We start from the raw sequence: 13,202 nt of genomic DNA, 5'->3' as shown, positions 1-13,202 counted from the left end.
AGTATTAGGATCTGTAGAACATTTTTAATGATTCCAGACTTACAAAGAATTTTGAAACAAATTTTACATTGATTAAAAAAAATATTCATATTATTCTGAACAAACAAAGCACTATTTAATAGTAAGCTAATTCTTATGACCCCCACTGCCTCCTGGCCATTTGTATTTCTTTTTATATGCTGCACCAATACAGAGTACTGATTCATAAAATAATGACATTAATAACTGTATACTTTTATAACCTTCCATTTCAATTTCATATAAGCTTATATTCCTTCAATAACAATAAATTAAGGCACAAATCTGAACTACAGCATTGAAAACACTTAAGTAAATAATTAGTATATTGCCTTCTCAATCATACAGCTGGGGTTGATTATAACTCTATCAACTGTAAATTCTTAATAGCAGTAACAACCTACCATCCCAATTTCTATAGAACAGCTTTGTATATATTTTCACGTCTTTTAAATAATCTACTTTTCTCCTCCATTACTCTGCAATTCCATTTCTATCAGTCACTAAGTACATTATCTTATATAAAGACACTTAGGATTTTTGGAAAGATTTTCCAGTGCATTTTTCATAAACAGAGTGCTATGTTAGAAATTTAAATTCAAGTTCACACAACTGATTAAATGCTGGCCAAATCAGACTGGGGGATCTGCAGGAATAAATGTTCTGCTTAGAATGTTCTTCATGTAAGAGATAAAAGGTACTCCACTTATTTGTGCTATTAGCTCAAAAATAACTTACTGACAGGAGTTTCAACACTGAACATTTGTGTTTTCTGTGCCATGTAGAATTTAAAAAGAGGAGATAGGAAAAAAATGAGAATACTAGTATGAGAAAACTAGAGGATATATATGCAGAGTTCAGACTAAAGTAAAGATTAGGCCTTCCTGTAATGTAGTAACTCCTTCCAGGGAGGGATAGAAAAACTCAAATCAACATCAAGAGCATAACAATGACAGACACAGTAATTTGATCAAAAAAATCACACATGCAAAAAAAGTAGCTGGGCACAATAAAATATTCATTTTGTCTATATGTTGTCTGCTTCCTTGGGATATTCACTGAGTTTCCCTCAGTTTTCACTCAGATTTGAAAAAATCTGTAATGATTTGCGTAGTGTATCTCAGAAACCTAAGGAAATACTCAAAAATTCACGTGGTTGCAGAAACAGTAGATAAGCAGTTCTTTTAAATTCACTCCTAATTTTAGAATTCATTAGAAGAAAGAATTTAATTCAAAGATTAGCATTCATTCCAATCCAATGTTTTATCAGCTGGTGTGCAATAGCTTGACTCGGTGGTACAAAGAACAAACGCTGATTTCCTTTAATGAGAACATCCACAACCTGCAATAAGAAAACATATTTTTTTTCCTTAGAAAAATTATAAGCCATACAGAATCTAATGTTGAATTAACATATGGAAAATGATGCAACAATTATCTATCAGTCTATTGTTACTGTAGCCATTAAAGGGTTACTACCAGAGTCTCCGAGAAAAATGCAAAAAAAAAAAAAAAGGCAGAAAAAACGCAGAAAGTGTTGGATTCTGACATTTTTGAGCACAAATGTCCCCCAAGGGATACTTTCTTATTCATGCAACTGTGGAGATAGACTGTTAATATAGTATTTAAGGTTTTTGTGAAGTCTCTGCATGGTGAAACCACCAGATGGTGCTATATACTGTTCATGAAATATTTTCTTTTTCATTTTAACATATGTTATAGGAGAAAGTATGTTTTGTTCATTTTCTGAAGCAAGAGTGAACAGCATGGGTGAACGCTTTTAGATTAGCACATTTCTGAAGTGCACTTATGCCCAATTCTAGACTAATCTGCATATGACTTGCTGCATTAGAACTGATAGCCATTTAAAACAATGTTTTTAGCATTGTTAGAAATACACTGAAATTGTAGGTGGCTAATTTTGCCTTCAAGTTAACTTGCAGAGTCACAACACTTGCAACTGCTAAGCAGTTGTATAACATTATTAGAAGTTTAGCTTATAAGTAGTTTGTGGCAAAATCCAGTAAGACTATGCTGTATAAGCAATCTTCACATTTTCTACTCGTGAACTCTTTCTGCCAAAGATCTTTGTTGTTTTTTTTCTTTTTTCCTCTGTTTCACTTGATCATAGCTTAAATAATCAGGAAATCTACATATAGAATTTTACATTAATGCAAAATAAATTACACTCAGTACCAGATTATTAAAAAACTCCCGAATGAAAAAAAAGATTTAAAATAATGACTTCAAAGAATTTTTATCTAAATCTCACCTCCAGCCCCACCAAACTTGGTAGCATACTTGTTTGCAGTAATTCAGGTGAAAAATACTACTTCTGCCAAAACACAACACTTTTTCTTTATGAAGAAAACTAGGCTACAATAACTCTTAATTTGGATGTGTCCCAAAAGAAAAAGGTGAACAGTTAAGAGACAATAATGACATAAAACGGACTTACCTGAGACCCAGTAATTACTGTGCTCCTTATGAGTACCTGCCTTTTACTGTTCACGTAATCTACAAATAAAATGTAATGCAGCTACAGTATGATAAAATGGAGAGATTACTATCTCATTCAACTTGCTGAAAAAAGCAAGTATCTATTCTGCCAGAAGCGATACGACCACAGACTAATCAATACGAGAAGGAAATTAAATTGAACTTTACTTGTTCTCTAGTGAACCAGCGGGCATCCTCTATTTCATTCTTGTCAACTTTAATTTCTGTAGACACTGCAACAGCTAAGCAGCCAATCATTAGGGAGGAGGGCATTGGCCATGGCTGACAAGAGACATACTGAACATGGCCAACTTTGACTCCAGTTTCCTCTTCTACTTCTCTTCGAACAGCATCTTCTATTGTTTCTCCTGATCAAAAAGGGCAAAGAACAAAGAGCTGATGAAAATACTCCAAGCAAGGATTACATCCTGTGCTTTGAACTGACTCAAAGGATTTTAAACTGCAATAGACAATTACGCATAGACATCTAGTTCACGGATCAGGGTATAGATCTTCAGCTCAGGGCACAGAAGACTAATAAGGCTATCCACCACAGCAAAATGGAACTCTGAAAATGAAGAACTGTAATTTTTCCACTGTACCAACTATTTCCTGAATTGATAATTCATCATACATGCAACCTACCATTACCTGACACCTTAAAAATTCGGTAGGAAAAACACTGTTCCTTAAATGAATTTTGAAATGCAGATCTGTTCATTTAAAAACAGCACTGCGTTAACTTTTAAGTTTTCAGCAAGAATGTAACAGCAGGTAGTCTAACTACTTAAAATAACAAAAATAGAGACTTAAGTAGACTTGTACAAAATTCTGTACAGTGTTATTCATTTTCTCTGACTCATTCTTCATTATCTTGATACATGTAGACAACTCTTCAAACTTAAACTGCAGTGAAAAAATCTTCATGTCCACATTCATGGAAGATTTACAAGGCAAAGATTCTTTACTGAGACAATGGTTAGGAAATGGAACAGACTCCCCAAAAAAACAGTCACAGCACCAAGCCTGCCAGAGTTCAAGTGCCTGATAGCACCCCCAGAAACATGGCTTCATTTCTGATTTGCGCTGTGCAGGGGCAGCAGCTGAACTCAGTGATCCTTGTAATTTCTGATGTGAGATATTCTATGACTTCTGGATGTGTATGTGGAGTGGAAGTGGTGTTAAGCTTACATATATGCACATATAAGCATATACATGCTTTGCAGTATATGTCCACTGAAGCGGACAATCCATGCATCAGTAAGTGTTTTATTTGAAGATAAGAAACTTTTTAGATAGTTCAAACCAGTTCTGCAAGAACCAAACTTTTTTACTACAGATCACAATATACAGTGATCTTCCTACATGTTCTGCTTTGTCCCGTAAGATAACTAACCACTAATAATGCAATCTTTTCAGTCTTTTAAGTCTTCTCATCCAATTAAGAATTAATTTCTGAATAAATTTCAAGATCTGTGGTTATCTTCTTCATTTTCTTTACTAAGCAACCAAGTATTATTTCAACTAGCAAGTGAATTCCTAAGAGATAAAAGTTCTAGAGGAATTAAGTTAAACTGATCAGAAACTGCTAGGATCAGTGATCTTAAATTTCAGTATATACATTTGAATCAGTATCAGAAAGTACCAAAACTGGGGGAATTAAGAAAGGAGTAAAGAAATAAACCACCTAGCTTTTTTTCAAATGACATCAGCTTATTCACACTCTTCCCATATTTCACTTGCACGCAGCTACTGAATATAGTTCAGCATATAGTTATTTACTATAAATTACACTATAGCTAGTGATTAAGATGTATTCACAATAGAAGAATGTTTTATAAATTATTCTTCAACTACCAATAATTTTAACTAATTCTAAATATTACTGCTGAACACAGCTAGCAAAATCTCTTTGCTTTTCCTTGAATATTATGAGATCTCTGCTAATCTTCCATATAATCAATCACTTAAGCATAAACCGGAACTCTTATTTCTCCTATATTAAAACCCCTTTGTAAAAATCACCAAAGAATCACTCTTACATGTATTTTAAAATGTTTTTTATCACTTAATACATGATTTAGAAGTGTATGATGAGAGAATGATTTGAAACCTTTATTTACTCAGTTTTTTTTTTTTTTTTTTTTAAAGCAGCTGTTGCAGAACACACTATTGGTATGTTTATTATGACAACTTATCTAGCAGGAAACAAGAATATTTATTTGACATAACACAGAACAAATTTCTGAATTATTTACAATGTATAAAACTGGTATGTGGGAAACCATCTGATAAGGGAAAATTACTCACCAGGTTCTACAAATCCAGCAAGACAGGTAAACATTCCAGGGGGAAACCTCTTCTGTCTACCTAAAAGGCAGTGATTCCCATCCGGGTGAATGACTTGCATTATCACAACAGGATCTGTAATGGACATTAAAGGAACATATTTCAACTTTTGGAGGACTTAAAAGCAGCAAGAAAATTCAGCCTGTATTGAAGTATATACACAAATGTGTATACAAACCAGAAAACTTTAAGTGCCTTAAATCAGAATGGTGTAAATGCCCAGAGCAAGCAGTTATTTTATTTTTGCTTTGGCTGGTTGTTTTTTGTTTGGCAACACAAATACTTTGTGTAAGCACTTTACTAGCCAAGGTTACGGCATAAATTACCTGCCACCCCAGCATACAATCTGTTAAGAGTCCAAAGGTACTAACTTAGCTATGCGTCCAGCAGATAGAAACAATTTCAGTAACAAATACAATTTACTATCACCTCCTCTAAAAGCACAGGCCTGTAGGGTGTAGTTTCCACTTAAATACACAACACAGAGCCAGGTACTCTGAATGCAATACTGATTAACCTTTCCACTTTCACTTGTTTGCTGTCAATTCCTTATCTGAAGTTGCATCTTTTCAGTCCTGATAATTTTATGCACCTTTTTCTTTTTTGCTAAATATTTTCTATCGATATCATTATTTTTGTCATATGTTTCCGCATGCTGTTAATCTACCTTCTTCCCTTTTTATTCTCAATTATTCCAATGTTCTGTTTTAAAATGTTTCTGCCTCAGGTTAACATTTTCCTCTTGCTATTTTTTTTAATTAAATTTTATTAAGTTTTCCAGAACTTCTCTTTTTTATTGTCCAAACTGCTTGTATTTTCTCTGTATAAAAATGTTTACTTCAGTAATTATCATAGTCAGAGATCTCAAAATCTGTTGTCCTACTTGGAGGTACATGCCACTGGCACAAAGAAGAACATGCAGTACTGCTGCCTGCTTATTCGCTTTTTTCAGAGAAAGGCATAAGTACACTACACCGATTTGGCAGTCTTTTCTATATTCTCTCATTCCTTCTTTAAGTCTGTTGTACCAGAACTACAAATGCAAAAGAGAAGCATAGGTAGTGGAAGGAAAGTTGATACCATATCATGCAGGAAAAAAAGGGTTATTTTCATTCCTTATTATCTTTGCATCAATACCACAGCAAGTATAATAATCTCCTTTGCAACATGTAAACAAAACAAGCCGCAGAATAAGCTTATTTTCTGAATAAAAGTAAACCTGGCAGTTTGCAACTGAGAATGAAAAGTCAAACCAGAGCAGATGGTTAATGGTGTCACCAACAGAAAAATGTAAAATTAAATCCTCTGGGTTATTAATATAATTATATCATTTATATTGTTGGAATTTCTAACTACATTGCATTGCAGTAAATGCTGTTATTGTCACTGTCATTTTTTGTCACGCAATAAAGTTAAAGAGAGAAATCTGAATTCTGTAATCCAAAATACAGCTGAAACATGCACAGTCTGGGAAGAGACAAATACATAAGAACTGAACAGAAATTGAAATAATTAAAAAAAACACAACACCTGAGTAACATGCACTTCGTAACATTTGAACATGCTTATCTTACAATATGCTCACCAACTCTTGGATATGACGTGTTATGAACACCTTGGAGGCTGGGACAATCTTCTTTTACACAAGTTTTCTTGTAGCCACCTTCTTCGATCTTGGTTGCGCTCCCACAAGTTGGGCAGAAACGGTAGCGGCTGTGCCATGCTAGAATAGATCTAGCCTGGGCTACTACTCCTTTCAAAAAATAGATTAAGAATGCATACAATCACTAATTCATTTAAGCTCTTCAAATTAGAGGGAAAAAAAGAGAAGTGTTAAAGCCTAACGTAAAAATTGAACTAGGCTACGGCTTAAACTGCCATCAACTGCATCAGAAGTTGCATAATGTAAGTTTTTTACATATTGTTATTTGCAGTATAGCATATGGAGTACAATGCAGTATGATGTAGATACAGATCAATTTATTTAAGATATTTGTCCAGATCAACATAACCTTCTCTTCACTGAAATTTCTTTGCCTGCATGAAGTGCCAGAATTGCATACCACACTTTATCTAAGGTGAAAAAGGCATTTACCACAGGTATCTTGGCATAACAAGGTATTGACTGTCTCATTTAAATTTGAGGTGCAAGTTGAGTTTGCCCTTTATCCATCTCTAAAAGTGACCTTATTGCAACAGAGCTGTTGCAACATGTCTGTGGCATTCATTTGAACTTGGGATCCCAACCTTGCAACACTTGCTCTCAGTTTTCTCCTCTGGCAAATACTTAGCACACCGTTACAAAGGACTTGTTACTCATCTTCATTACAAGAAACTTTACAACAGATTTTTTTGTTCTTCTTCATCTTTTTACAGCATTAATGCACATGCATTAATATTAAAACAGTGTTATCTGTAAAATCATGATAATTAATACACTTAACAGTTTACTACTCACAGTTGCAGATGTTAGCACTTTGCAACTGCAAATTTTTACACATAGAATTCTTCATAAAACCACTAACAAGACTGAAAATTTTATTTTTTCTACTGTCATTGAAAATACCTGATTACTTTGCAGTAATTTGTCCTTGCAGCATACCTCAGCGAATAAAGCATATCTTTCTGCTACACATTTGATTACTGTTGCATTTTATGCATCTTACCAGCTTCGTTTTCAGGTAGCTGCAGTAGTGCTGGCATTGGTGGATGAAGAAAGTAACAGTCCTCATGCTTCTGTTTAAATCTCTCAGCAGAAGTAGGATTTATGCTAAGAGCAAACCAAGCAATGAGCCCATCATCATCACCTTCTTGTAGGACCTCCCCATTGCGAGCAGTCAAAAGACTTGTGTGCAACTGCAGATCAACTCCAAGAAAAATCAAGGTAACTTCATCAGACTGGCTCATGCAGTGTTCCACATCCTTGTGGTGCAGTCTGCAAAGCCTGACTTCTGGCTGCTTCAACTTCTCTGCTCCCCCACTCAGAGTAACCAATGGACTTAGGTCTGAAAAAAGTATGTATACTGTAGCTGGATGGCTTTGTTTTTTGCTTAGCCACTTGGAATCTATTCTTTTATCACTTCTTCGGTCCAGAAGCGTTGTGCCAAAATAATTTGAATATTCTTTCATTTCAGTTGGCAGAAAATCAGGCTTCTGTCCTCCTTTTGCATTAGCCAACAAATTAGCAATGTGCTTGTACCCCCAAAATTTAGCAATGTCCAGAGCTGTCTGCCTTGATTTATTAACGATGGACTTATCACACCTATAGAAACAGAAAAGAACAACAATTAACAGAGTGAACTTTTTCAGGAAGAGTTCCAATGTTGTACTATTGTTACAGCACATAGATCTGATACTATTGAGCTGCACCAACTTTTCAAAACTCAGAATCAAGGGCATGCTTCAGGCTATATGTTGATGGTATTAAAAAATGATTGTAGTTTTTATTTTGCTATGGTCAAATCCCGCATTTATGGTGTAATTTTGACATCACTTAGCACGGTTCATGTAGTACTACAAGAGTAACCAATTATAAAATCCCAAACAATGCAACATGCTGTCCTGCCCTGCCAGAAGAAACAAAAAAAAAACAAAACAAAAAACCCATTGGCTCAAGGCTCTTTACAGGGGAAGTTTTGAAAGGCAAGGAAAGAGCACTCTTCTGGCTTACCAGCAACACAAAATTGACTAGTTTAGCTAGCACAACTTTCCAGAAGCTACCAAAAGAGTAACCAAAACACGTGAAAAACAAGTTTACCAGTAAGAAAGAATGAAGAATATGGCCTGTTTTTAGCGAGTAAAGCAGCACTCTGTTAAGCCTGGGACATAAGCTGGCCTGTGCAGATCTCTTTGTTCCCAAAACAAAGCAGAATGAAACATCTGGTAAACCAGTGTCTCATTGTAAATATTTCAATAAATTAAAAAAACATATCTGAAATACATTGAGGCGAACTGGGGGGTCACTCAAACAAGAATAAACTACTTTTTATTTTTATTATTTTATTTTTATTATTTATTATTTATTTTTATTTTTTGTCAATTTTAAACTAAGTGGCTAAGTAAAACAAAACTGTAATCTTCAAATTATACAGTAGATGCTGTGTCAGACTTATCAGTTTTTAAAACCAGAAGACACCAGTGTATTCATGTTGCTGATACACCGGTAACTTCATCACAGGCAGGAGTGCTTTTACTTGAGATTTCAATTAAACTAAATCCTGTCTGAGACAGTTCGAATATGTTGTGGGAAAGTATTCAAAGACTAACATAAAGGCTCTTGGTGCTAAGCGAATTGATATTGCTCATTTATCTTCAATTTTTTTTTTTCTTCTTAGGTTAAAATCTTGCTGTGTTTTCTACTTATTTTCTTATCACTGAATTTCATTCCTATTTTGTCTTCCACTTTCTGCCTGCTCACGTCCATGCAGACTGTGATGAAACTGCTATCCAATATCTTCTGCAGTGGTCCAAAATTTTCAGATCACCAAGATCTTTCTTCCAGTCTATAAATGTCTCTTATAGCTTTTCTCAAGCCTGGATGAACTGAAAAAGATAACTCAGGCTTAGTTTGTGGAATGTTATACTAACATTACCTTGCTAGTTGTACTTGACATTCATGTTTACACATCCAGCAATTGCGTTTTTCCACATGACTGCTATGGCTAAACATTACTGATATGAAACTTGAGGCTGCAGTAACACATCAGTAAATATGGCCTAAGAGAACGGCCATCAAAGGGGCATTTACAAGCAGAAAATTCCTTTTTTTTCTTTTTTTTTTCTTTAATATTAAGTAGAACTTCTGTCAAGCTGACAATTTCTCCAAAATCTCAGAGGGCTCCTCAAAAACACAGAGGATTTCAATCTACAATATATATGGCACAGCAACACTGCTCTACTTGCTAGAATACACTAACTATGGTACAAAAGAGCACTCCACGGTGAGCCCCAGCAGAAGAATGTACACTACCTTAGTAGGTCTTAAAAATAAGGGTGAGAAGATCTGGGAAGATGTAGACAATCATTTATAACCACAGAATGAACTAGTCTAGTTTGGCAGTGTAATCAGGGATACAGAAAGGAACTGACTGGTCTTCATAGAATCACTGAGACATCTGGGCTGGAAAGGACCTTAAAGATCAAATAATTCCAAGCCTTTCTGCCTTGGGCAGAGATAACTCCCAGTAGATGAGGCTGCCCAGGGTCCCATACAGCTTGGTCTTAAATGCCTCCAAGCACTGTGCCACTCAGATTGCCATCACCCATGAACTTGCTGATGGTGCATTCAATCTACTGTATCTGTCATTGATAAAGATGTTAAAGAACACTGATATCAATACTAAAACTAGGACTAAAACTGAGGGACACCACAGAGGTCAGCTGAGCTCTTGCTCTCATTTTGGAATGTTACTCATTAGAAACATCCTAGCTTTATATTGGCTTTACAGGAACCCTGAGGCTTCAAGACCTCTGAAGCGTTTTCTGCTTTACTAACTGTCTTTCAACACCAGAACTACAGGATTTGACTTGAGGACAGATAACAAAAATTAAAGTAAATCCTTAACAAGCAAAAACATATCTCGTTTCACATTGACCAAAGGGGGTAAAAAAAAAAAAAAAAGACACCTTAAAAATAAAGAAGTGTCTGAAAAAATAATAAATGAAATTTAGCAATCACTGACTTTGGTAAAGGCATGTCTACCATGTCCAAGATAGCGGTCAATATGCTTGCAGATATTCTGCAATATTACTGGTTCAAGTGTATTACAATTAAACCTGAGACAAAAAGTCTAAGTGGAACAATTAAACGTATCAAGCTTGTACTCAGAACAGTACTTGTAATGGGATTGTATCACCATACGTTATTGTACTGTATTGGTTTTTGGGAGGAGTGACCCTGCCTTTGAAGATCAAAGCAATAACTTTAGAAATCCTCACATAGTTGAAACTGCTGTTAGCAAGTATGGAAATCATGATGCAGTAGCACAATCCAGTTATAAACTGACAAAAATTTCTGAATTTTAAGCCTGAAAATTCTTCTGCTATCTACCAAGTAAATGTACTTATCTGATACTGCATTTAAATGGAAAGAAAGGGACTGAGCTCCTCAGCGGGACCTACTGAACAGCTTACCCTCCTTCCAGAAGAATCCGCACAACATCAAAGTGTCCATTTCTTGCAGCGTACATCAGGGCTGTCCAGCCGTTACCTGCAGTCGCATTGAGCAGTGATGGAGAACGGCTGAGCAATGCTTTCAGCCTGGCTGCATCTCCAACCGCAGCAAAATTATGCAGCTGGGAAACCATTTCCTGATGGAAGTTCTTTTCAAAGTTGGTCATTGTCTCAACTGAGTTAGAAAGCAAGAACACCTAAAAATATGCTAACTGTTAGCAAAATATTTTAAATAAATGAAGCAAATTGTTAACATCGCACAGATAACCCTAACTCCTGTCACTAAATTATGGTAATGGTCCAATTTGTGTAATTAGAACATACTTGTTGCCCTTGAGCAAATTTTTCGCCTCTCCTATCTGCAAGCACAGTAAAATTTTACCTAAACAAATCAAAGTTACTTTCAAGGAGGCTTAAGGAGAGAAGAACTTTGCTGCAAAAATGAAATTTCTTTGAATGCAAATACTCTGGTTTCCGAGCAAACAAACTGCAAATCCAGGCTTCTGAAAAGCACCAAACCCAAGAAACAAACCCCAGGTGCCTGGGGAACAACGGAAGACACACGTAAGATGGGTCGCTTTCCAGAAGACCAGACCACCCTCCTCTGGGGCGATCTTTCCTAAGCTCTGCTGCGCAGCCTGGTCCATTTAACTGCACCTACGGCCCCACGGCCGCTGGGTGGCCCACACGGTCAGTCCGCCCGCTCCCTGCACGGCCCAGCTCCGCGCACGCGCAGCCCGCGCTTACAGCTGCGGACGCACCGGCCCCGCTCGCTGCAGCGTCACCAGGGCGCTTCGAGAGCCGGCAGGGTGGCAGCAGTTGCGACCCCAAAGGTCGTGGCTACGGACCAGCCGCAGGCGGGGGAGAGTCGTGCTTGAGCCGCTGTTTATCTCCCGGGCCCGCACCCGCTGCAGGGCCGAGCCGCCGGGCACCCCGTTACCGTCAGTCGGGCTGCGTACGCACTTCCGCTGCGGAAGGGGCGCGTCTCAGGCCGTCCCGCCCCGCCCCCGGGGTCGAAAGGGCGCGCAGGGGAAGGTTGCTCAGCACCGAGTGCTGCAGGCGACAGTTCCTGGGTTGTGTCTGGTTACTCTTTGCCAGATAAGTTATTTAGCTACAGAAAGCAGACTTTTTTTTTATTTTAGGTTGTCTTTTGCAAGGTAATAAACCACATTAACAGTAGAATGTGCAGTAATTGCAAGAGATGTGGAACAAACGAGGTACAGCAGGGGACAGCAGTTAAAAGGGGAGCTGGAATGCTGGCTGTCCCCCCTCTGCCTTGCCCTCGTGGGGCCCCACCTGAAATACAGCATCCTGGGTCCCCCAGCGTGAGAAGGACTGCAGCTGTTGGAGTGGGTCCAGAGCAGCCCGGGAGTTGGACTGTGCGTCTCCTAAGAAGGAAGGTTAAGGGAGCTGGGCTTCTTCAGCATGAAGAAAGCTCCAGGGGGACCTAGTTGTGGCTTTCCAGTACTTGAGGGGAGCTTATGAACAGGAAGATAACTGACTTTATAGTCATATAGTGATAGGGTATTGTAATTTTTTTTTTTCTTTCCTGAGTATGGCACTGGAACAGGTTGGCCAAGAAGGATGCCCCATGTGGATGCCCCATCCCTGAAGGCATTTAAGGCCAGGCTGGATGTGGCTCTGGGCAGCCTAGTCTAGTGGTTGGTGATCCTGCACATAGCGGGTGGGTTGAAAGTAGGTGATCATTTTGGTCCTTTTCAACCCAGGCTATTCTATGATTCTGTGATGGTAAGGCCCTGGCACAGGTTGCCCAGAATGGCTGTGGATGCCCCATCCGTGGAGATGTTCAAGACCAGGTTGGGTAGAGCCCTGGGCAGCTTTATTAGCAGGGTGGCAGCGCTGCTCACAGCACAGGATTGGATCTAGACGATCATTAAGGTTCCTTTCAACCTGAGCTGTTTTATGATAAAAGCCAGAAGATAGTTTCAAAAGTGTGTGCTGTTAATGTATGAAAAGCTTGGTGAAATTGTGACTATGCCAGTCCTAGGACAATTCATGTATTTAACAAGCACTGCTTCCTAGCAGCATCAAAACATGAAAATTATTACTGAGCAAGAGCGAAGAGTGCATGCAGCCTGTGATTAGTGAGAGAAAGGGCACTCAGAACTGCTGAACATGAGCTGACTGTAAGCATCTTTGTTGCC

At 37.8% G+C, this 13,202-nt stretch overlaps 1 protein-coding gene across 1 annotated transcript; it reads right to left on the bottom strand.

Moving 5' to 3' along the window:
• Positions 1–1,249: 1,249 nt before the first annotated feature.
• Positions 1,250–11,204, bottom strand: NUDT12 (nudix hydrolase 12; the record flags this gene model as incomplete). Its single annotated transcript, XM_079548156.1, has 6 exons — positions 1,250–1,360; positions 2,686–2,885; positions 4,828–4,941; positions 6,452–6,619; positions 7,533–8,128; positions 10,999–11,204. The coding sequence occupies 6 exons, from the start codon at positions 11,202–11,204 to the stop codon at positions 1,250–1,252; spliced, it is 1,395 nt and encodes a 464-aa protein (XP_079404282.1).
• Positions 11,205–13,202: the final 1,998 nt, after the last annotated feature.

The sequence above is a fragment of the Tetrao urogallus genome, assembly GCF_951394365.1.
Source record: "Tetrao urogallus genome assembly, chromosome: Z".
NCBI lineage: Eukaryota > Metazoa > Chordata > Aves > Galliformes > Phasianidae > Tetrao > Tetrao urogallus.
Note: the sequence above shows the minus strand (reverse complement) of the source record. Positions and strands in the feature narration are given on the sequence as shown.